Source organism: Urocampus carinirostris, chromosome 10 (genome assembly GCF_059441175.1).
Source record: "Urocampus carinirostris isolate Australia breed hairy pipefish chromosome 10, RoL_Ucar_1.0, whole genome shotgun sequence".
Lineage (NCBI taxonomy): Eukaryota > Metazoa > Chordata > Actinopteri > Syngnathiformes > Syngnathidae > Urocampus > Urocampus carinirostris.
The window spans coordinates 9,549,766-9,576,214 of NC_142358.1; the positions used below are offsets into that span (position 1 = coordinate 9,549,766).

At 37.9% G+C, this 26,449-nt stretch overlaps 1 protein-coding gene across 2 annotated transcripts; it reads right to left on the bottom strand.

The window, feature by feature from the left end:
* Positions 1 to 26,361, bottom strand: fam168a (family with sequence similarity 168 member A). Of its 2 annotated transcripts, XM_088345051.1 has the most exons (9): positions 26,345 to 26,361; positions 25,980 to 26,187; positions 16,432 to 16,540; positions 14,760 to 14,851; positions 14,368 to 14,451; positions 10,657 to 10,802; positions 9,467 to 9,653; positions 8,472 to 8,599; positions 1 to 7,676 (listed from the first exon to the last, which is right to left on the bottom strand). In XM_088345051.1, exons 3-8 carry the CDS (start codon positions 16,491 to 16,493, stop codon positions 8,487 to 8,489), a joined length of 684 nt encoding a protein of 227 aa, XP_088201177.1. In that variant the 5' UTR covers positions 16,494 to 16,540; positions 25,980 to 26,187; positions 26,345 to 26,361; the 3' UTR covers positions 1 to 7,676; positions 8,472 to 8,486. The 2 variants fall into 2 exon arrangements, with proteins under 2 accessions (XP_088201177.1, XP_088201178.1); XM_088345052.1 differs by lacking the exon at positions 26,345 to 26,361 and having other exon boundaries at positions 14,368 to 14,448; positions 25,980 to 26,280.
* Between the last annotated feature and the right edge of the window lie 88 nt (positions 26,362 to 26,449).

A 26,449-nucleotide genomic window follows, 5' to 3' on the forward strand; every position in this document is an offset into this window, starting at 1 on the left:
GCGCACACTTTTACAAGGCACTGTAATAAGAAAATAAGACTTTTTAACAACAAGGCAGGATAAAGAAATTAGTAGTGAACATGGTAGAGAAATTTCTCTGGTTTGGTCACTTTCACTGTCAAAGAGTAAGGGGGGAAAAAAAAAGCAAAAACAGACCAGTTAACAGTTTTCTCCAAATAAGCCAAGCACGGAATAAAGAAGGTAAGTACCTTCGTTTCTCCTAAACACATCTGAGTGTTAACTGCAGATTTTTAAATTCAAGTGCAAATTAAATTTGGAGGAACGAAATCGAATGAGGAAGCCTCGCCATGAAAAACAAACGCTTTGAGCCAATTGTTTTGTCTAATGATCTATAACAGCAAAATAAATTGGCTGCTCTAGCTTCAACATTTAAAGAGGCAATATGCGAGCACCACTGCATTTTATCGTGTTAATATAATAGCAACAAGACCTATACAAGAGTTTGGCAACCCAACATGTTGAAAGAGCCATATAGGAGCAAAAAAACATATTTAGAGCTGCAAAAAATTAAAAGCTATCTATTAGTCTTATAAGGAAGGCAAGACGTACTGTACTTATACGTCTATATTCACTGGAAATCGTTGTTTGTGTCATGATTTTCTCCTACAGATACCACATATTTTTCCATTATCAACCTTTCTGAAAAAGTGTCAGGGAGCTACTAGGAGCGCCAAAGAACCGCATGCAGCTCCAGAGCCCCTGGTTTCCAACCCTTGACCTATATCTCTTTTTTACCTACTTAGAACACCTTTACCTCTAAGGGACAGTGTGTATTATTTAGTTCCTCCTAGTGGTTAAAAACACAATTGATTAACAATAAAAAATATTTAAATAATAAACAAAAATACATCATCAAAAATTACTTGTAGGTCGAGAAATTATAAAAAAAAAACACCATGAGGCTCACTCGGTCGCTGACATCATTGTCAGCCATCTTGACGCTACGGGTACCCAAAAACCTCGGCAAATTTTTTTTTTTTAAAAATGGTGCGTTTTGGTCACTTTGAGTCTCCGTGGTTTGTATTCTTCCTTGTGCTTTGTAGCACTTGAGTTGCACAACACCATGCAGCAACAGCTATTTGTCAAATAAAACACACTGTCCCTTGAATTATCTCTTTACTGTTATTTTTAAGATCGGCCCACTCGCAGTAAAATTGATACGTATATTTGTTTCAAGCATTAATAACTTAAAGATAGCAAATCGAAGCGGTTTGTGCAATGTTTTTCCTTTTCAGTATTTGAAACCACAGGTGCCTTTAAATTGAGCTTTTTTCATGTTTTAGAGCAAGGGTGGGCAAAGCTTTTGAGTTGCGGGCTGCATTGGGCTAAAAAAATGGCGGTTTTGAATATTCCGTTCATGCAAAATAAAAATATAAAAACAAATATTGAGACAATGTTTTAAGAATAGGAGATTATATGCATTCATGAATAAACGTGCAGACATCTACAACATGTACTTTTTATATTTCATTGTTTGGCCGATTAAACCGTTTTTAAAACACATGGAGTGCAATTTTAAGAACGAAACTCAATTTTGTCTTTGTGAAAGCCTCACCAGACTAAGCCGCAAGCTTTGACAGCCATAAAAATAAACTAGCGTTAATACAAGACTTTAGAGTGCACCTAAATAAGAGTCGTATGGGCAAATTCAGGTAAGAAACCCAATTTTTTGTACTATCCACATCGGATTTTAAGTCGCAGATGTAAAAAGCCATAAGAATGGATTACGTCACTTCCATTGGTCACATTTAACAGGAGGGAAATGTCTAGTACAGAAGAGTAACAGATTGTGCAGCGATTAAGTCCCTTTCTCGCCTGTCGATCTCAAAACAAAACTCAATGTACTTTACGGATTAACACTCAGAAACCCATACAATTGCAACAAAGTGCTCTCTTCTGTTAACATCACATGTTTTCGGATCACGCGACCATTCAAGATGAGCACATATTAACTACTGCGCCGAAAGAATGACGGATGTGTCGCGTAATAAGTGAGCTCTATATTTCTAGATGACAACGTCAGAGCAACCATAGTTCCAGATTGCAACACACACGTGTCTTTGTGTTGTTGATATAGGTCCAGTAATCAACCAAATTGCATTCGCTTGTTATCGTCCCTCGAGTATTAATGCAAACTTACATTGACAGCGATGGTACAGAAAAAGAAGTGTAGGGTTTTTGATGTATAACTTTCGCTGCTGTCCAATTTGGATCAATAAATTGAAGACTTGAATGGTGGATTATGGAAATGAAATATCATGAGTACATTGTAGAAAAAAATAGTACTCTTATATCATTTTATACATATTATCATTACAATTTTGCAGGCCGGATTCAAATGTTTGAGGGGCCACGTGTGACCCATGGGCAATATTTTGCCCACCCCTGGATTAGTTTGAAAGGCAAAGGCTCAAATGAAAGGAACAGTACTGACATGGCAACATTTTTCGTCCTTGTTATCCAAAAAAGACTCTTTGGGTGATTAAATCACCACTCCGGAAAGTTGCGGGCAAACAAAAAAAGGTAAGACGGTAAGTAAAACAGCAAAACAGGTTCAAATTCAGACAGGCAACAGAATAGAGGACCATCAGAAGTAAACAAGATTCACAGAGGCAAGACTTAACAAGAGTTCAACAGTTACTTAAGAGAAGAAAAAAAGTTACAGAACAACAGATATATATGGCACAGAGGGTTCGGGGGCTGTCGAGCATCCGTAAACGATAGGGAGCAGGTTTTTTTTTTTTCGGGTGAGAACTCCCTTGGCCTCCAAAATGTGAGCTCATTCATACACCCGAAAAGCTAATTCCCCTTCTCGCTGATATACCATCAAGGACAAAATAATTGCAGAGAAGTTCCCAGATTAAAAAAAAAATAACAATAACATATCACAGCCGATAGCTGCCTCACGGGTGCTACCATGCTTAGCTAGAAATGCATTACTGTACCACTTGCTGTATAAATATACTGCATTTTTCGATGCTATAGTTAGACACCTGAATATTATGCATACCGATTATGTGCGACGGCCCAGTGGGAAAAAATACTGAAAGTTAAACGAATCCTTAAGACAACTAAATTACTTATTTTACAAAATATGTTTTCTTTTTGTATTAACATAGTCACTGCCATTGACGTCTATAGCCACCTACGCGATTGAATCAGTTAATGCCAATGACGTATATAGCCGTCAATGGTAGTGGATTAGGGAGTACCGATCCTGCCATGAGTAGAAATAAACAACTACCTATATATACACCATATAAACACATAAATTCCTCATGTAAGAAATAATTATGACATAAATGCAATTTATCGATTTATTCATGCATTTCGTCGTTTGTTTCTGTATTTAGACGTGTATTTTTTTGTGTATTTTGCTCAAGTTTGGTCACTACTTAGCAGAGTATATGGTTGTGTATTTGGTCATGTACTTCATTGCGACAAAACGTTATTCAAATGGGGAGGCAGGTCAAACTGCCTGAGCTTTTCACCTATTGGTTGAAAGGTATTGCAATTGACCATGCACTCGTTCATCAAACAATAGGTAAAAAGCTCAGCCAGTTTAACCCGCCCCCTCATTTGAATAACATTTTTTGACAAAACACATGACAAAATAAATGAGAAAATACGAGAAAATATAATATGAAATGCATAACTACAAAATACCAAAATAAATGACAAAAATATGACAACGTGCATAAATATATAAATAAATTGCATTTGTAATATATTTAGATATCACGTGAATTATGCCTTAATTTATGTCTTATTCTGTTATATTTTTTTCTACTCAAGTAATAAAACCAATACCCAAAATGGCATTTTTCCATGGCAGATTAGTATTTACATTTTACCTTTCATTTTTATGAAAAAAAAAAAAAAAAAAAAAGAACATAACTACAACAAATACACCTTATTTTATTGGCTAACGATTTCACAAATTTTCAAATAGTATCTGATTTTTTTTTCTCGAGAAATGTTTAAAACGGCGAAATACGTTCACATGTTTTCACAGGTTATTTTTGCAGAATAATCTTAAAATAAATTACACTTTAAAAAAAAACACAATAATCTGCTGACAGGACAGAATTTGGTTAAGGATCTAGGTTGGTTTAAATTAGAACGCCCCCTAATGGCCTGATTTTATACCCTTTTCGAAATGCGCTTAAAACATTTCGTTCAAGTTCTGGAGTGCCCCAAGGATCTAGCACAGGCTCACGTTTCAAAAATATTTATTTCATGGGGGATTACCTCTTTTGTGGCCCATTCTCAAGGTTTCTTGTTTTCTCTCATGCGAAAGTTTTTGAGTTTTTACTTTCCCGCATGCGGGTTCCAGATCAGGGGATTGTGTAATTGTGGCCTGTGCAGTCTTTTGACTTTTTGTGAACAAGAACTATACAAATAAATGTCACTTGACAATAAGGTATAAGGTAATAAGGTCAATTTGTGGTTAAGGGATCCAACCAACCATTTATCTATTTTCTTCTACATGTGGCAGGATCGGTCCTCCATAGTAAATGTGTTTGAAATCTTCCTGTTTTATATTATTTGCAACATCCTAACTACAACACCCAATTTGAAAACTAAGTATTTTTTCAAACAGCAGCTTAACACAATATTTCTTGTGAAATGGGGTATAAACATTTGTGGACCGAGAGTAAGCCACTAGACTTTGTCTTATTTTTTGAAATATAAATAGTGTCACAACACTCTTGCCGTACAAACCCTTTAGGTACCTGGTTTAGTATTATAGTTACAAATTATTTTATTCTATTGTGTTTATTTGTGCGATAGTTCCTCACAACGTTATTCAATAAGTAAATTAATGATATGTTTATCTTAAATCTGTATTGCTGCAAATGGAGCCTTCAAAAAAACAAAAAACAAAAAAAAATCCCAATACACAATTTTTTTATACTCCAAAAGCTGAAAAATATAATCAGAATCACTGTTAACAAGTATGAGTTAATCCCCCTTATTTTATTGCAACATCAAACCACCTCAACTAAATACATTTGCTGTAAAAGCTATTTAAAATGTGTTCATCAATCAGTTGAGTGATTTCCCCCTGTAAAACCTGAAAATGCCACGGTCCTAAAATTCATGTGGAGTTGAGGAACCAATAACCAAAGGTTTTATTGACAAAATTGAAATTCCCTGTCCACTGAAATAAGTGCTATTTATTATTTATGGTGTGGAATACACACACTCATCACTGACTGACATTTTTGAGAATTACAATTTTTGTCACAAATAATCCAAGTTAACCAAAGTTTGGGTTACACAACCCTTTGGGTTTAGATATTTTGAGCAAGTCTTGTGTTACTTTACCCAGGTGATGGTGAATTAAGCACTATTTTCTTGATACAACTTTACGACGCCAATTTTTGTTACTGAAAATTCCGGACTACAAAGCGCACCTGAACAAAAGCCGCACGCTCAGATTTAAGAACGAAACTTAATGATGTTGATGAGGCTGGCTTAAACAGACATAAAAATGAACTTATTTACCTCCATTTCTTACATTAAAAACAACCAGCAGGGAAATCTCTAGAACAGGAAGTTTACACATTGTGCCCTGACACTCGTTTACAGACTGTGTCCCCAACCGTGAATATTACCTATTTAGCATTACCATCTAAGCAGGAGTGCAAAAAAAAAAGAAAAAAAAAACTTCATGTACTGTACTTACTCTAATTCTTAAGCGCGTCAAATCACAACAGAGTCCTCTGTCCTGTTTATATAATGTGTTTATGGATCACGTGACAATTCAAGACAGTAATTACCAGGACAAGCACGTATTCACTACTGCGCTGAAATTAAATGCGAATAAGGGCTGGGACTGAGCCGTTTATCTCTAGACGACAGCACCAGTGCAACCATACTGTAGAGAATAGTGTCAGAATGCAACACAGATGTGTATTTTTGTGTCATCATTGGTGGTTGCCATTGTAATAGACCAAATTGCAAAGACTTGTTATCATTCCTGGAGGATTGAAAGAAACTCCAGCAATGCCGGAAAGAAAAGTATGGCGTTGCTGTTCAATTCGGATCTATAAATTAAGGACTTAATTAGAAATATGTGAAAACTTGGTAATAATTGAATAAAGCACTGTTAAACCACAAGTTTTGCTTCTGTTATGTATTACATGAATAACGTTGGCAAAAATATTGAATAATTTCTCTCAAGGGCCGTCATAAATAATTCCAGACATCACCGCAAAGTTATGTCTTTAGAACACATGCGTTGTTGAAAAGAGCAGCTCACCGTTGTCCTCCGTGCCACCACAAAAAGCCCAACCAGTGTTTAAAATGTAGCGGCTTGTAGTCCGGAATTTACAGTACTTATTTCAATTGCATCAAAATCAGGTTATTCTAAAAAAATCAAAATTGTGCTTCCCCTCACAGGCAGTCACTTTTTTGTTGTCAAAATCAAGAACAGCCAATGAAAATTAATCAGAGTTTGCTCAGTGTTTGGTTATTGTCCTCATCCCATTGTGGGTACGAGGCAACATGATTGGTTAGAAAATAAACTTGAAGTGAAAAACAACTAGGTGTTTGTGCATGCCCTTGCAGGTAAGATTCCACAAACAGAATATGTCTCTCACTGCCAAATAGCCACCGACCAACACAATCCCTTTTGTTTTCCACAATTTTTTTGTGTTGATCAGTAACAAAAATCAGAATACTGTACATTAAGTGCCAAATGGTGGTCATTTCACCCTTTCTCTCGCCAAACACAGAAGTGCCTGTGTTAGTGAATGTATTTACGACCACCTGTTCCGTTCAAACGGTTATTGTAAATATTTTAACATTTGCTGAACATATTGAGTGACAGCAATCTATAAACATGAATTATGTGACCATAAAATGCTTTCTACCTCTAATCGTTGACAGTTTCACTACATACTAGCCTGCATAGTATGTGGCGTGAAATAACAATTTTTCTTAAAAGCATGGACTACAAATGATGCTTGTACACTGCCGGAAGCAGTATACAATGCATGCGCATGAAGACAAGTAAGAGATCACAAAACAGTGAGCTGTTGGAAGACAAGTGAGGTTGGAATGAAAATCAAAAATAAGCTGAATAAGCAGTAACTGTCAGTGGAAAAAAAAGAACCTCGAAGCAAATTGAAGTGGGGGGGAAGGCAAAGGATTATAAATGTTTAAAATACTGCACAAATTGGGTATTTAAACCCTGTGCCGATTTCTACTTTTCCGAAAATTTGGCAGCATCAGTCAAGTTTTGAAATGATATTGAGAAATAAGTGCGCTATAATTTCCAACCAACTGAGTGGCAGGCAAGACCACATATAACTCCTCAACCCCCCTTTTCCTACCACACACAGGAACAACACCCGGCATGGGTCTGCTTCCTCCTAAAGGTTTCAATGACAAAAACAGAAAGAAAGTAGGGGTGTGGAGGAATCCTAAAAGTTTGGATTTAAAAAAGTAGATCAAAACATAGTAATGACTGGTTGGCAAATGAAAACTGAAATAAAACAAAAGCAGCTTTTGTCAAAATGATAAAGATTGATAGTAAAGTGGCTGTTGCACTTTAGTTTTGTTCTGCAGACATGGTGCTGTGTTTCCATGGTTACCGGGAGTCTGACTCAGTTTCGAACAGTTGCATATGATGGCGGACTCCAGTCCTGGTGAAAACAGAACAGATTATACAGGTAAGGGTTTTTGATGCTTTTAAAAACGGCACATCAAGTTTCAAAGGAAAACGTGGGGAGAGAAACGTAATGCAGAGGGAATCATTGGGTTCATACACGCTTTTCAATTGCAAAATTCAACCACTTTTTAAGGACTTTCAAAGCTAATTTTCCAATTTCTCCAGTATCATTAAAAGGAGACATCTGGCGTGAATCATATATATTGCAGATACTCACATATATTTGTGATTTACTTTGCGATTTTTAATCTTGCGTGTGCATTCATCAAGACATATGATTTTTAGATTTTGAGTGAACCGAATATATTTGTGAATCTAAATCATCTTTTTTTCCTCGCCTTAACCCTAGACTAATTAGGGGTTGGCATACACACGTGCGACTGTGTACGGTAAATGATGTGACAATAGTTCTTCCCAACTGGTGTGGCCCAGCACCTGTCGTTGGGAGTTATTAGGTGAACAGAGTGCCCTGTTTATGTGCAGCATACATCTGTCCTCTTGGGCGCACCTGCAGGGGGCGATGATGCTTCATAGGACAATGCCGTAAACACATTGCCAGCTGAAGTAAATCAAGTGGGTAAGAAATGCAAAGCAGTGTCACGTCTGTTAAAGCAGAGTTGTGAAATAAAGCAACAATTTCAAAGATTTAGAAGAACCTCAGCCAAAATGCAAGAACTTTAAAATCCTTGAAAACACAACATTAAAAGTCAAGCATTGTCAAGGATTTCAAGCATCCATACAAACCTTGAATCAAGAGAGAGACACTTACATGAACTGGTAGACTTTACCAGTGAGGGGGAACGTAACTGTATCCAGGTGTGCCCTGCGGCCTGTAAGTGGGCACAGTAACAGGGTGTGCACCAATCGGGGCGTGCTGGGGTGTAGTCAGCAGTGTCCCTTTGAAAAAAGTCATAAAAGTTAAAATGTCAACATTTTCCTGTGTTTATCCTATGGCGCAGGGTCAAAAATATGGTGAGAAATATTATAACCGGATTTTTTTTTTTTTTTTTTTTTTTTAAATCACAGTTTTATTAAAGTGGTAAAAAGTGTTTTAGACTATTTCAGAAAGTTAGAACTGTTTTCCTTTTGTGATTGACAAGTCAATTCAGTTTGTAATATTGGACACCTGCAAAGGAGATTGCATAGTATGCCAGTTCATTATGTTCACTATTAATGCGCACTTTTGCTCGTTGCTTTGACTATTAAGAGCTATTTACATGAGGAGTCTCAATTTACTCAGGGGCTGCCGAACTTAGGGTCTCAGAAAGGTTTATGTCAAGTCATGTTTTTTGCATAGCCCTTAATCACAAGAAGTCTCAAAGTGCTGCTCAGACCGCCAACTATTACAAACTACAGACTAGCCTCAAACTATCATTATGAGGGCTGCAAATGGCTCCTGAGCCGCAAGTTTTAGAACCCCCACTAACATCGATATCACTATCAGCCAATCTTAATGCTGTTCTTAGATAACCACACCCTTTTGGGCGGATCTGCATTTGTAACCTAGAAGATTTAATAAAAAGAAACGGCTCATGGGAAGGACTTTAGAACAGGTTGGAATCCTTTGTCTGAATTTTAGGCTCTCTCTCCCCGTTCTACTTGCAAGTTTGAAATCCATTGATGTATTCTCCCCTGCATTTGCGTGTTTACTAAACTATAAACATCAGTTCAATTTGAGGTTTGAGCTAAAATTGTTGCAAAATACTTATGGGGAAAAAAACTCATCCAATACTACTACTACACGTGCCTCGCGCATGGTCCTACCTGCACTCATGGCCATGGTTGTCCCGGCTACCATCCCCATGGCAGCCATACCGTTATTACGAGGATTGGGCACAGGGACAGGGGCTGGATAAAGAGCTGTAGAGGGAATGCTGTTGGGTTGCACTACAGTGGTGTGATGGATAACATGTGGTTGAGCTGCATACACAGGTTGGGTGTAATATGCACCCTGGAAATATGCAAGAAATTAAAATCAAATGACTGTTGCTCAGCAATTTCCAGACTATAAAGTGCACCCCAAAAACCCAATTTGGCCAGACATTTGAATGAGCGCCTTGCAACCTGCTGAACCACTGCATAATGCTGTGGAAACGATTGGTAATGCTGACCAAAATCACATAACATTGTAAACAAAGACAATCTAACCCAGGTAGTGGTGGTGAGAGTGCCGACCATTTTTCCACTAGTCCACCAGCGGTACTATACAGCTGACATACGCTAAAGCATTAGAACTTCTCATAATCACACTAATTAAACATGGATCAATCACAGAAACACAAGTTTGCATAGTGCATATTCATAGGTAAAACGGGTTCTCCCCTTATTCAACAACAAATGTTAGAGAATGTTGGAAACAGAAAGCCTTTCAACAAAGTACTATATAAGCTCTTTTAGGCACATTCACATATTAAACAGCAACATTATTGATGCACAGTTAAAGAAGTGGGGAGACTGTTTACCTGACAGAATCCAGAACAAAATGCACGGTGAAAATCTGTGTTTCTGGCACCTTAAGTAAAATAGTGTGATAATGAGATGATCTCTAATGCCTTACCATACGTCATCTGTACCACTGGTGGTCTAGTAGTAGAGTCAACGTTCTAACCACCACTTCTCAGGTTTGATTTGCATTGCATACAACATTTTGCGATTTTGAGCAGCGACACTGATGGACTGATCAATCTTTGCATTGATACATAGCACGGGTGTATAAAAAGCCCAACAATTATCCATGAATACACACAGTAGCTCTTACAGTAATCTAAATTCAATGCGCTTTATAGTCCGGTGCCCCCAATGTATGACAAATACATGACAAGGCAATTTTTTTGCCTTATAATCCGGTGCGCCTTATAGTGCGGAGAATACAGGACTTAGTATGGGTTTATCACATATCCCCTCCAACATTTTGCGAAAATATTTTCCTGGGTTATGTTAAATACAGTTCTTACCTGTGTGTACAAGTTCTGCTGTGGATAGGCACTGCGGATGGGGTACATAGCTGTAGGGTAGGGTGTCGGGGTGGGGGTATACGGAGGAGGTGCTCCATTTGATTGAGTAGGTGGCACTTTGTAAGGAGTGCCCGCTGCTGTGTATCCTGAACGGGGGCAAACAGGGAGGCAGAGTAAAGTACTGACAAAATATAAGTTTTAATCAAACATTTCTGGCACATAAACACACAGTATTTATTATGCCACACATTCCAAGATTCCAGAAACCCACTTCAAGATGGCGGCGCGTTGTGCAGACGCTGCGGCTCGGGCTCCAGTTCGTCTTTTGTTTTTCAGTGTCCCGATCCCTCATATTTTCCCTTGGACTCCCTTCGCATTTACAATAATATCCACTACATCCCGAGGGATATACAGAGACCACTGGATCTCCCTGGAAGATTTGCCCGCCTGCCGACAATGGCTGAGCTAAGAAGGCGACCACACAGACCAGCGCTCCCAAGCATGTTCAACCAACGCCAGATCCATCGTCCACAATGAGTGAATTTGAGCTGCGGATCGCCACCAACAACGTCCGGAATTGGAGGATTTTTTTTGTCATCACGGAGTCTTGGCTTTCCCGACGCCGCATTACATCACCGGCTCGAACGAGACGAAGACTCCGGTAAAAACAGGGGTTGGAGACTACGCGCTACAATAATAGCCGAACCATTGACACACACTGCTCACTCGGTATGGAGTTTCTAGCAGTATCGTGCAGACCGTTCTATGTACCGGGAGAGTTAACTGTGGTCTTTGTGTTTGCTGTTTACTTTCCACCGCTAACCGTTTCACCGGATGCTAACGTTAGCATAGCGCTAAATCTCCTGCCCACTGCTATCAATAAACAGCAGTTTGCACACCCCAACGGAGCTTTATCGTCGACGGCGACTTTAATCGGGCATGTTTATGGACTGTACTCCCAAATCCATTCAATTGTGAACTGAGCAATTCGGAAAAACACTGGACTATGTGTAATGTAGGATCAAACATTCGGTTGTATCCGGCAACTGTTTGAAAAATTACGATCAAAATGAGCCTTAACAATCTTAAGGAAATGCGCGAGAGACACAGAAATAAGTGGTAGATTTGTTGGTATGGGACAAAAGCTGTTATTATCGTTATGATTTCAACAGGGTACACTGCTGGAAATGTGAATTTCCCTATGGGGATGAATAAAGTATCTATCTATCTATCTAGCTTTTAATCATAAAACATCACACAGTGAAATAAAATTTGATGAAGAATTAGCTTCTGTCCCCAAACGGGTGGGATGGTTTTGTTCAACATTACAATATATGGTGTGGCTCTCCTTCAAAAAAAAAATCTAAATATTAAGCTCACATGGCCTTTTTGAGTCAAAAAGGTTCCCCAATCCTGCTTTAAATAGTACTTTAATACTGCTAATGGGGATTGCATATTCAAAACACATTAAGATGGCATAATCAATGAAACAATTAAGCACCAAGTTTAGACATTTGGCATGAGTAATACTGTAGTTTATTACCCGTTGATATAGCAGCCTAGAAAACATGAATTCATTAATGTCTACAGTTAGATGTATTACAACTGAATAGTCAATAGGGGGAGCCTGAAGGTCAAACACGCAACTAGCTAGCGCTGCACAGCTTATGAAAGCAAGCTTACCCTGCACAAGGACAAGAGAACAAAGAGATGCAGGAGCTCCTCACAATGTGTGCGCATGGATGAATACGAAGTGTTTTTAAAAGACAGCATGTACTTTTGCGTGAGCACCACACAGCACAGTGGTTCTCAAAAAAGGGTACATGTACTCCTAGGAGTACATAAATACATCTCGAGAGTTATGTGAGATTTAAAAAATAAAATAAAAATCGGCAGCCATATTTAAACAATTCATTGGGATAAGTGATCTGCTTGCTGATTAAAGACGAATTTTAAACTCCTTCCTGTGCCCATCAGCGATCGTCCTTAGAGGGCTATTTGGTAGTATTTAGTTGTAGAAAAAAAACCATTCACTTAAAAAAAACAACATTGATTTAAAATAATGAGCAAAAATTCATAAACTATCATACAAACGTCTATCCATCCATTATCTGCACCCCTTATCCTCAGTAGGGTTGTGGGGGGTGCTGGAGCCCATCCCAGCCATCTTCGGGCAGTGGGCAGGGGACACCCTAAACTGGTTGCCAGCCAGCCCCAGGGCAAACAGGGACAGACAATTCGCTCGCTCAGTCACACCTAGGGACAATTTGGACCAGTCAATTAACCTGACATGCATGTTTTTGGAATGTGGGAGGAAACCGGAGTGCCCGAAGGAAACCCACGCAAGCACGGGGAGAACATGCAAACTTCACACAGGACGTTTGATCTTACGACCTCAGAACTGTGCCGCACACGCGCTAACCACTGCGCCACCGTGCTGCTCATACAAACGTGAATTTTGATATACTTTGTAGTCACTTAATTTGTATTCATGCAAAAAATGAGGCTCTCTATACCTGTGTATTATTTGCCCTCATGTAGGTTTTAGATCAGGTGATGGCTGTAATAATAGTCTGTAGTTTGCAATAGTCTGTGGTCTGTGCATCCCTTTGAGACTCTGTGATTAAGGGCTATACAAATAAACATGACTTGACTTCAAGGGAGCTGACATGATTGTCTGCCATCTTGCTGCTTGTTAAAGGCTGGCCAAAAAAGTGACAAGAACAATTGTGCGTTTTTTTTCATTTTGAGACTCCAGGGGTTGTATTTTCCCTTGTGCTTTTTTGCACTTAGAATAGAATAGAATATACCTTTATTGTTATTGTTACAAAATGGGTTAACATATTGTGACAACGAAATTGGGCATGACCCTCCAGTTTCACACATTCACAGTGAGGTAAAAAACCCAAGAAGATAAAGGTACAGAGAAGATAAGGTTATAAAACAAGGAGGATAAGGTTATAGCTATAATTTACACAAAATTTACCCAAGAAATGTCGGCATATAGGATGTTACATACAGTTTGGTATCGTAGGGTTTGTGCAATATGCATTTGGTGCAAAAAAATGGTCAACATAAGCCAGCCAGTAAACTTGACTTCTGTTTCGCTACACAAAACAGCAATATCTATACAGTGTCCATTTAAAAGTGTCCCTCCCTTAGGTCCCTTTCCTCACATTGTTTATTTTTGCCTCACTATGTCACAGAATCATTTTGTGTGTATGAGTGAATATTACGGTCTGGGAAGGGCATTGATTTAAATATACATTTGATGTTTTTATACAAAACTTTCAATTTCATTTACAGTATAAAAAGTGCTATATGAGGTGAATATGAATTTTATTTGATTTAAAAACATCAACTAACAAGTAAACAAAAGCATTACTTCTCAAAAACAGTTTTCCTTTTGTGTATTAAGTGTAGAGGTAAGTATTTTTCAAAGGTACATTTTTAATTGTTTGATTTTTTTGTCTTGGATTTGTGGCACTTTTTGGATGATAGATGCAGTTCTCTGCGGTGAGTATATTTCATGACTTGTTTTAACGGTTTGTGAATTTATTTATTTTATTTATTTGCACGGATATATCTATGCACGTTTTTGAAATGCGCGAACTGCCTATTTGTGCTTTGGAAAGTCAAGAAAATCAAAGGGTCAACCTAGATTTGGCATATCCGTTTATAGTAGATGCATGTCAAACAGACTAAACTCACCAGGTGGATACCCGGGGCTTCCCGTTTGATATAGGTTTGGGGTATACGTAGGTGCCGTGGTGGGATACCCCCCTGCATAGCCTGCTGGAAATCAGAGAGTGACAGAGATTAAAACAAAGAATCGTGCAGCAAAATGCCACACACAAGCACACAGAGGTAGCGCTTGGATTGGTGCTCATTAAAAATGTCAAAATAATAAAGCCTGTCAGAGACAACCAATATACAGCAATCAATTAGATGAAACACACTAGAAAGTAAATCCCAGTGGATTAACCAAGGCAGATGCAAACACCTATGTGGGTTTAACACACATGCAAAACAAAGGCTGTGCTAGTGTATTGTTACATCAGGTGCAAAACATAATTGATGTCATTTGTATGTGATTGTCTTACCTGCAAAGGCCATGTTCTTTGGATTCCCATACGGAGTTCCAGGTTGAACAGGGCTGTAAACTGGATTCATGGCTGAAGATAACCTGTTTTTGCTTAACCAAGGCACATAAATTGTGACATGAGGAAAGATGAGCTCTGAGTAATGGGGAAAATTATAACTAACTTTAAAAATAAAACAAAGTGTACATTAACAGATCCCAAGCAAATACTTTCAAACCCAAGAGGGATTATAATCTGCAATTGCCCCTCTCATGTTTGCTATATGGAAGGCCACAACATCACACAGATCAATATAATTCACTTCTAAAAAGTTCAATTTGAATATGAACCGCAACAAATCGAAAATAAGTGAAGTCCATAAAAAACAAGTGGATCAAATTACTTTCTTGGTCTGAAAACTCCTGTAAACAATTTGAAAATAGGCATCAGCACAAGATGAAGCAAAAAACTGAGAGCAAGAAACTGAGAGTGCACGTGCTCTAACGAACCATCAGGAGACATAGGGAGAAATAATGTTTAACGTCCGATGTATGCCTGCAATGCTGTGATTGGCAAGCTACTTCCTGGTTTGGCCTATGGCCTACATGCACATCTAAGGGCACAGGTGAGGTGATCGTAAACACAGTTGAACTAAATCTTGAAGAAGAATGGATGCATATAGCTAGTTTCTGCATTTGAGCTAAGTGTACTAAACATGTGTATTTTTGCCTGACTTTGATTACAAAATATAACTTGAAAGATTTTACTCAAGTCGTGACATAAAACGTCACAGGAGTCTTATGGATTGTGTCTGCAGCTTTCAATAAGATGTTTGTTCACACGAGTTACATTTTATAAAGTATATTCACTTTTTCATTAGTTGTAAGTTGCATAGAAATTTGTTATGTTATAATACATTTGAATAGCAAATTAGCCAATTGATTCAAATTAGGAAAAACCTATTGGTGTTGCCGGAAACTCGGCATATGTATACTTCCGTTCAAAAGTTTGGAGTCACCCAGACAAGTTTTCCATTAAAAAGTCACACTTTGATTCATCAAATGAGTTGTCGAATGTCTGTGTTCTTTTGCCCATAGCAATTACCTTCGTTTTCTTTGCCACTCTGCCTTGAAGGCCAGCATCGCGGAGTCGCCTCTTTTCTCTAAATGTTGACATTGGTGTCTTGCGGTTACTATTTAACAGTACTGCTAGATGAGGACCTACAAGGTCCCATTTCTCAAACTAGAGACTATAATGTGCTTGTCCTCTTGCTTGGTTGTGCAGCAAGACCTTACACTTTTCTTCATACTCTGGTTAGAGCCTGTTTGTTCGGTAGTACACACTATTGTAAGAGATCTTAAGTTTCCTGGCAATTTCTCACATAGAATAGCCTTCATTTCTTAGAACAAGAATAGCCTGTTCAAGTTTCTTATGAAAGTTCTCTTTTTCTTGCCATCCTGATATTTAATCACACCAAGAAATGTGGCGCTCCAGATACTTGACTAGCTTAGGGGAAGGTCAATTTAATAGCTTCCCTAACCAGCTAAACTTTTTTCAGCTTTGCTAACTTAACTGCACAAAGGTTTTCTAATCATAGATTGGCAATACTCACCTACCGTCAAAAACTTTCCATTACGCTGACATGGGCAAGCGCATGTTAGTGTGTGCAAGAGTGAAATAGTGTGCCGCGTACCTCTTGTGCGTGTCTGGCTGATACATGAAACTGAATTTGTCAGTGGGATGCCCGCTCGCCATTTCTTGCTGTATGCAAATGAGGAAGGAGTGGTAGTGGATATGCAAATCTGAAATTAAAACAGTGAGAGGTCATGATTACAATGAACACAAGAGAAGGGAAAATCAAAATCCAAGGTCAAGAAAAACAGCCCAAAAATGGGGGGGAAGCATCAATAATAAAAGCCAACTGTTAGTGATAGCAGCAGGGCAGCCCATCGTGCATCGAGTGAGTGAGTGAGTGAGTGTTGGTCACTTTTATAACTTTGACAGCAAAAAAAATTACCCTCACCAACTCTGTTACTGATGCGAATATTCAAAACAGGATTTTTAGTTCCCATCCATCTGTCTGTCTTATTTTAGCAAAGTGATGTAGCTTACAGGTAAGCTAACTGAAATGTTACAAGGTCACATTGGTCTACTGTGTTCTCTAATTTTCACCCAGATTGGCCAAAGAAAGCCTACATCCAGATCAATTGTCGGTTGTAATCCATAACGAAATTATTTTAGTTGGCATTTATAATAAAGACCACAAACCAAGAACCTAGATGGTAAGGCGCCCGCTTTGAGACTGGGAGGTCGGTGGTTCGCGCCCCGGCCGAGTCATTCCTAAGACTTAAAAAGTGGTCGGCGGCGCCCTCTGTTGGCTGCGGCTGCATCGGCTCGCTACAACGGGTCAGGTGCAATCGACATTTCGTTCTGTGTACATTGTTACACAGAATGACAATACAAGGAAATTATTATTATTATTATTATCTACGATGAGAAGTTTTTAAGAAGAGTCCCACCTCTATCTTTAAAGGCCGATCTGGGAAAATAGACCTGAGGTTCATGAACTCATTTGACTTTATAAAAAAAGGAGATTGAACCATTTTGGCAAAAGTGCTAAAACGCTTTCTGGCACAACATGTAAACATGTTTTGTGTTTGTCTATGTGAGATTTATCATGTTTAATAAAAGCAATGCATTTGAATAATCCAAATAATGAAAAGACACATTATGTGAGAAGACAACACACTTACACACAAAAAAAATAGCACACACAATTTCTAAATGAAACATGGAAAGCACACTTCTCTACAAAAACAAAAAACATATATAGCCATGTGTGTCTGGTTTGGTGTAATTCGGAATTCAGTTTATCTTAGAAAAATATGATACCTGCTGTAATCTAGTACATTCTGTGTATGTGCTTATACAGTATATATTTTAAATCCTGTGAACAGGAAAAAACATAATAATGAGTTCAGTGTTCTTTCATCCCTGCTAATCAAGTGCTTTTGATTATAAAAGCATTGTAACAACGACCTAATAATGCAACATAAAAATAGTTATAAAAAACATATATAAATCAATGTGCAAAAGCACAAGTCAAGATATGGAAGATTGCTTATTAATACATGCCAAGCAGCTAAATTAACTGTGAGATCATACACTGTTACGTATTTAGCTAAGGCCTCCTCACAATTACAGAATATGTCAATAGACTAGTAGATGCGCGTAAAGGATAATGTGTGCGGAGGTAATGAAAGAATGAACAAAAAAAAAAAAAAAATCCAATTGCGCATGATGAACATGTCTGTATGCAAGCGATATGCTAATGCTAAATCATTAAGGACTTTAACTAGATTGTAATCTACAAAAAAATATTGATCGTTATATTGTTAGAAATGACTATAACCGCGGAGCAGCTTTGTATAAAGCACGTGAGGGCACACACACTCCACCAAGCTAATACTGGCTAACAAGATCCCAACTATGTATGGGCAAAGTGTGAGGATCATTAAAATGGCTCCTCGCGTGTGAGAAGACAGCTTGTGTGTGTGTGGTACTGTGGAACAATATTAAATACTCTAAATCAAACTTTCAAAAACATCTATTCATATATCACGGTTGGAAACACTTATATCTAAAAGAACTTAAGAAATACTTGAGTGATGCCCTGAAAACTAAAGATAAAAATGGAATACAGTAAAAAAATGAGGAGTAAAATTATCTAAAATAAATCAACCCCAAAGAGTAAAACATAAAAAAAGTGTATATTTTATGTTATATATTATTATTATAGTCATTGTTGGCAAAGTAGATTGGATGCTGACAAATCCATGAACGTGTCACCTGCGACGCACCTGATGGGCCAAAATCAGACTATTTTTGTGTAGTATGTCCTTATCATGAAGCTTTGCGTAGGATTCAGACTTTGGTACTCTCACTGTGTACATGTTTTACAAGAGTAAGAAGTAAAATTTAGGGGAAGGGTGAGTAATGGGATTGAACCTTAATTTGGCCAGAACTCCATTAGTTGGACTTCATTTTGGATTCCCTCACAAACTCTAGTCTCAAGAAATGAGCCAACACACAGTTTGCTAGCCTCCTTGCTAACACATCTGGAATTTTGTGAAGTGTTTTTGTCAATTCTGCACATCTAAGCACTAAATTAAGAAGTTTTCGAATTCGCCTGTACTTGCTATATCGTGGTTTTCCTGGTTTTGTCACTTTGCGGATTTTCATTGTGCATTTGGTTCTGCATTCTAAATGGTTAAACAGTCCGCATTTTCTCTACATATGCGCCAATGAAGTTGCAGTTTAAAATGTACACGTACATACAACAGAATTGTACCATTTGATGAACCTTTTATTACAGTTCTCCAACCTGACTTGTCATCAATGGTGTAGGTTTGGCATGGATAGAGGTGACGGCCAATATCCAGCAATCATTTTTTGCCCCAACTAATATTATATGATCACCCCCCCCAATAAAAAGATTGTTAGATAAAGGCTTGTTCACCTGGCAGCGCAAAAAGGGTCAAATCACGTTCTTTGCTAAAGCACTGACGCATATGACCAATGTATCGACTGTGTCTTTCCCTTATTTTACATGAGACTTACAGAAAATATAATCTGGTTTTAATGTATTTTATAAATAGATTTTTCTACTCAGCAGATTTTGCTTATTGCAGGGTCTTTTTGGAACGCAACCCCCGCTAAAAAATAGGGAATACTATTTATTTTATTTTAAAATTATTATTGACTTGTTGTGACTTGCGTGTCCTAAAAATATAAGGACAATTTAAAACAACAAAAATGACCCAGAGGAAACAATGAAAAATGTGATCAAAGAAAAATTGAATAGTGAGAAGACATTGTGAAGGAATAAAATTACACCACAAGCACACACAGATAATACGGGAGGAAGCAACAATCCCTGGCAAATCAGTATATTACAACACAACCCCCATGTCGATTCTATCCTCCCACATAATACCTCACCAGGCATCTATTCTTACCGCAACAAATCAAAAGCAGTGGGCGTTATCACACTTCCACGCAGGAGAATGGTACACACCAGTTTCAACAACCAAAGACAAAGAAATATTCTCAAGAATGTATGAGCAAGATCTGCAACATGCTTGAAAATACAAATCAATTAGGATTTTTTTCTTCTTCTGCATTTTAAATTCTGCCAACTACTTTTTTAATTTAGGAAGTATATAGAAATTGGTAACGTAAATATTTGTTTATGGTTAGTAACTAAATTGTTACAAAACAATTAGAATATGAATATATTTATAATGTCAGTTATAAAAACAACATTTATTGCACAGTACAAGCAACAGTTTCAAACATAGATCATAGATAATAAACAATTTGCAAATGATGCAAAATATGAGTTATATCAGCTGTATATTTGCGTTAGAAGTAAACTGATCAAACCTACTTTAAGTACACAAAACTATTTATTATCAAGTAATTAATAGCAGGGCTACTAGGTAAAATGTCATGTGTAGAGCCATCTCTCTTGATTCAACAATTTATCAGCCACCTCCTAAAACGCTAGACTGAACTAAAGATAAAGACTTGCCTAAATGTAGGATGTAAATCCCAATTTGTGATATGTCACCACTAAATGGCACCATGTTGTCTGGTAATACAGTAATACACGACACAGTGTGGCGGGAGGATCCTGTACAAACATGGATCAGACTTCAGTGCGGATTCCACGGTGTAAAAAATGGTCTCGACCTATACTTTTTTGTAAAAATTAACTGGTATGATAGTTTTTGTATTTTGGTCTAGTATTCAAATCATTTTTTGTTGTTTTTTTTTACTGAAAGTTGATTGTACCAGAAGGAGGCACTGAGTCTTGCACACTGTCCCTTCAAAATTCTGATAACCTAAATTTATTATTGCAAAATGTTTCTTAATAGATCTTTTGTATTAAAATGACAAAGAATGTGTTAAATAGGGGGAAATGTTATTTTATTGACTCAAGTTACGGTAGCAAATCACATTTTCAGTTAGTTACTTGACTACTGCGAGGTTATGATGAAATGCAAACGTGTGCGTTTACATTAAAAAAGCCAGTGTTTCAAAAATCTTAACAATGATGCAAACAGTATGGATTGCCGTCCAATGTATACTTTAGTAAAACAGAATAAATTGGAACCGTAGACTAGTTGTTGAAATTGTTACTTTCTTGTCTTTTTATGTCTCCCGTTTGCAAATTCTTAGTACATTCATACATACAATGTCATACGTAGTTATTGTATGATTTAAAAAGATATGGCAATAATATTGATTAATAAAAAAATTGTTGCACAATTAATGTCCGAAAAATATTTCATTGAGACAGGACTAGGCCTATGTCTAGACTGCAATTTTTTTGGTTTGCATATTTTTTTTGTTCACCTGCAAAAAAATAAAGCCCTCCTGCGACTAATTATTTATTGATGTTGAAATCTGTTTAGAGACTTCAGACTCCATGTTATTTATTTAGTTTTATTTTAAATCAATCTCATTATTGTAAGAAAGTATAAGTTTATTTTATTCAACATAGCGTACACGCCTTATCAACACTACATATAATTATTAATATCAAATATAGTCAATACATTTTAGCACAATTATTGTGTTGCCTTGCTGACAGTTTCTTTAATAAATATTCACTCTGTTAAAATTATAGCACATGGCTACAACGGATTTGAGTTAATCAGGAAGTGTTGTACATAAATATATTGTGTTTATTTGAGCTTCAAAATAAAATTGTAGCAAAATAATAATGCTCCCAGGTTTCCCGCGTAACTTTTGGTTTCGCCAGCTTAACATAAACAAAGACCTGGGAAGACATGGCTGACGCATGTCCAATTCCATTCCCATCCATGTTGAATGATTAACAAGGCAATGCCATAAGTATGCTGTAAGTTTTTGTATATCTTTTAATTGTTCAGACGGATGTAAAGTTCACGCAACTCATTGCAAACTAATTGGAACATTATTGTTGCAGTTTTCACCATTTGGAGAAGAAAATTCAACATTCCATAACATGTCTCCGGTGGTCACAGTCTTTCTTTGGTGGTTTAGCTTTGTGTCATACAGGGTTGGGTAGGGTTACTTTAACTTGATTACATTCAATTACTTTTGGATTACTCCAATACCAAATATGCTAATAAAAGACAAAAGAAACTAAATATGAATAAAATTTACTAAATTTTGCAGGCTTGGGGAGTAACGGAATACATGGAACGGCAAAAATGATGTTGGCAAGCTGTTTGGATTTATTTTCATTTTGTTTCTGTCGCATTTTATGTTAGTTTTGCCGGAGATCAAAGAGATCAAAGCCAGGAGAGAAAGCTTACCACGTGTTGTGAGCCATAATTTTATTCATATTTAGTTTCTTTTGTCTTTTATTAGCATATTTGCTATTGGAGTAATCCAAAAGTAATTGAAAGTAATCAAGTTAAAAACCCTACCCAACCCTGGTGTCATATCATTGACACTACAATTATCATTATGCAAAAGTTGCTATGGTGACACGCATACTGTGTGCTATTTTAAATTTGGGACAGTGTTACACAGATGGGGAAAAATGTCCCGTTCTTTCAAAGCTGTTGCCATCTATCTCTGCTTTTACCTCTCAAGCTCATCAGTCACACAGCTCTGGGGCCTGCGTCCTTTGAGTATTTTGATGCTTTCTAGCCTGTTAAATTGTGAACCCACCGACATGCAGTGACGTCAATCTCCATTAAGGACAAGATGGGCTTTCAAAAAGGGCTCAGAAATATTACGATGCCTGAAATAAGCAGTTTTATATTGCAGTCTGCGGATGGTGAACATGCATTATCGGGCCTGGTCAAAACACTTGAGAATCAATTGCAGTTCAGCTGCAGTTCTGAGCTCAGATGGGCTACAAAGACACTCTTCACTGATATGGCAAACATGAAAGCTCGAAAGTCAGGGCAAGCTTGGTGCTTTTTTAAACAACACCAGGAACCTGAAAATAAGTTTTGGTTTGGTACTGGGGCATCCTTACATTTGGCAAAGTTGCGTTTCAGTCAGTAATCATCACTTTCAGCGGGAAAAAAATATCTGCACTTACAGAAAGTGTAGTTCTCACTAAATGACAAAGAAGGCATGAAGCCATTTAAATTGCAAATCTAACCTAATTAGTAGCAAAAAAACAACTCATTGCGTTCTTGAACCACGCGGGAGAGAAGTGTTGCGAAAACAAACCAACAACTCCCAGCATTGAGATGCCAGATTTCCACTTGACACTTTTACAGCCAACCATTCATTCAAAAGCGACTGCACTCAAGGCATCCCCCGTCCCCACCCTTCAAATAGGCATAATATTCCCCACCCATTCACTTAATCACATGTATTTCTGCAGTGCAGCTTTTGACCGAAACCAAATTGACTTAAACTGGACCGCAACAGAATGACTTACAGAATATTTGAAGATTCCTTTTTGTAGATGGCATTCAACTATTGATTAGAGGGCATATGACTTTTCTTCGAAATGAAATAGACCAGGGGTATCCAACATGGTAACCTCTTGGGAAAGTTGAAGTGCCCGTGGACCTGCTCTGGAAATAGCTCAGTGCTGCTTGGTCATTGTAATTTTCTAGTAAAACGATTTTTTAGTAGTTGACGGAGTCTTTTTAATTCTACTTCCAATATACCTGGTAATAACATGGTAACACCATAGCAATAACATGATAAGTTTTTTTTTTAGAAATGCATATCAAACTTTTGCAGTAGTTAGTAACAAAGAGTAGCCTCTGCTTCAAAAAGGTTGGAGACCCCTGAAATAGTCAATAAATAACTGCATTGACCATATACCAACTGTGATCTGACTGCGGTCAATAGCGTTTTCACATATTTAACTGCCTTGAAAAGGTCATCCGACAGCTTTGCCACAACAGCATATACTAATTCAGCACTCAAAAGTGCAATTAAATGCTGGCAATGAAACGATTGCAAAATTATGGTATAGAACCCTTAATTAGCAATCAAACCTTATAACAGCATTCAAAAATCGCAATGTATTAGTAAAACACATAACCTCTTATCACTAATCATTTTCAAATGATTATTCCAATAATGTAATTGTGAGGTGGAACATTATAAATCTTAATTGAATTTAAATTAATTGCACAGTCCTACTCACAGCAATATATTAATTTCTCAGCAGCCACAACATCACGGTAAAAAAAACTATTCATGGCCACTTCAGTTATGGTTAAATAGCCGTACACTTAAAGCAGAGTATCCCTCTAGTTTTGACCAATCAGTAGTAGGACTTCCTCAATCAAACTGCATCACAATACTGCTTTGGAGCTTGTCTTGTTCTGCAAATGCCAAGTGAACGATGAACCTTCATAACTCACAGTGTATTAAAATACTTCAGTGGCAGACATTGGTCTGATAATAAAGCCATGTAATGTGATCTTACGTCATGTGAATTACACACTAGCAATTACCGGAAAGAAAATTCTGGCAATTTGTTTGCATTTGTTTTAAATAAAAATTCAGTCCGCGGATCATTTGGTACCCTGCTGCACAGAGAAAAAAAAGGCTTATTATTTTGCTTGTACTGTATTTATGTTTATGTGCTTTTTTTTTCCAAACAAAAAGTTACGGTGCGCGGTGTGTTCTTATATCACCATAATTGATCAATGATTCTTCAGTTGACAGATGCAGCTGAATCCTTCGGCTCAGCATTGGATCCAATAGGAATCGAACCCGGATTGTGGCAGTGAGACCGCTGAATCCTAACCACTAGACCATTAGGGTTGAAAAGAAAAGGCTATTTGTCCCTTCAAGAGTTTCTCGACAGATACAAACTGGCTATCGCTTCACATCTGCCTGACAACCAGTGTGTGCAATACATGCTCCAATTTTTTTCCATTTCTTTGTGTCACCGTCACTGTTCAAAGTTCACAGACGAGAAGGAGGAGGGTTTATGGCAAGATGCAGTCATCATTTAATCAGCCTAAATTAAAGACATTTCAGCAAAATTCCATTAAGTCTCGGAATTTGTGGAATTGAATCACCCTAAAAAGTGTTGACAAGTTGCCGACCCTATGTCTGCGTTGAGCATTTCTGACGGATTGTTAAAAGCTGCCAAGACCTGATGTCATTGGATCAGTTTTTCGATAAATGCGAGGCAAAAAGTTTAATATTTTCATTATTTCCTTTATTCTTAATTTATTTACACTACGTGCCTCTCGTTTTAAGTTTATTGTGTGGTAATATAATATTAATATGTATTAGTGTCATGTTTTAAAACTTTTTTTATGATTAAAAAATATAAAATAAAAATACTGTACTTCTGAGGGGCGTAGAACGCATTAGTGCATTTACATACAAAATGCATCTCTTCTTACAATGTTTCAGGTTACAAAGTTACTCTCAGAACGAATGAAATTCGAAAGTAGAGGAACGGGTCAGGTGCAATCGACATTTCGTTCTGTGTACATTGTTACACAGAATGACAATACAAGGAAATTATTATTATTATTATTATACTACTTGATTGAGAGTTAAAATAGTGATGATGAGCTCATATATTGTGCCTTTATGTATGTCATTTAGACTAGAACCCTAGTGATCTAGTTACCGCGAGAATATTGTCAAGACATTAAACTGAAAATGTTGCTGACCGCTAGTCGCGAATGTAACAACCTCAAAAGAGCCATTGCTTGACAAAAACGGTCTCACGCAAAACAGCCCAATACACCATTTTGAATATCAAGTCCGAGATGCCATCTTGCCAATTATCTCCACGTTTGCGACATATTGCACGCGTGGCCTTATACTTCCTTTCCATGCAAAAATCCGAAAGAATGTTAGCGTAGCTGGTGCTACAAACAACAGAGTAAACCACTTTAGCATCCTTGCATCTTTCACGCGCGATTCAAAAGGCTAATCGGCAAGTTAGCCGGGGTGAGATTAGCAGATGACTAACAAGAGGAGGGGGCGACCGCAGTGGGCCAAGCCGGACCAGAACAACACATTTTAACACCCCGCAGAAAACTTCAACCAAACCGAAACGACACTCTTAACTCCTCACTCTTCAATTCGAGCTAGCACACTTAGCCTAGCTAGCCTGCTAATTCCCAAACAGCCAACGCGGAGGACAATTGGGAGCTAAACGGGGGAAGAAAGAGCTACGAAACAAACACGGACATGGGTTCCCCCCAAACGAACGCACGCGACGACGACACTCACCAACGTCACCTCGGTCGAGGGAAAAAAAGGCGATTTTTGTTCTGTTCTCCTGGGCGCGTCGTGGACAAGTGTTGGTCGACTTTCTCTCGTGTGGACTTCTGGTTTGGGTCGGCGCGGACTAGCTTGAGCTCGAAGTGCGTTTGATTGGGGCCCAGTGGCGCTGCTACAGACAACTCTGAGCTCCAGACGAGTGGGGGATGGGGATGCACTGCCAGGAGTGAAGGTGGGAGGGATGGGGAGGTGGATGCAGGGATGCAAGAAGAGTGCGATGCAAAAAAAAAATCCAAAGGGCTCATAAAAAAACAAAAAATAGCCGGAGGCTTAACACCCTGATTTAAAAGGAGAGAGACTGTTTATTATGCTACCCTTGAAGGCTGCAGCTGTTTGGTAGTCTCGTTTGATCAGTATCCTTTAAAGATGTGATTCTCAACTGGTCTGACTTGAGGACCCACCATTCCACAATAATGACA

What these genes read in the sequence shown, in the direction of transcription:
- fam168a (XM_088345051.1), bottom strand. Translation starts at nt 16,493, where the DNA reads ATGGCGAGCGGGCATCCCACTGACAAATTCAGTTTCATGTATCAGCCA. An exon ending in CAGCCAGACACGCACAAGAG is followed by an intron (nt 14,852 to 16,431) that starts GTACGCGGCACA and finishes GCCTTGGTTAAG; the next exon opens with CAAAAACAGGTTATCTTCAG. An exon ending in AAAGAACATGGCCTTTGCAG is followed by an intron (nt 14,452 to 14,759) that starts GTAAGACAATCA and finishes TCTGATTTCCAG; the next exon opens with CAGGCTATGCAGGGGGGTAT.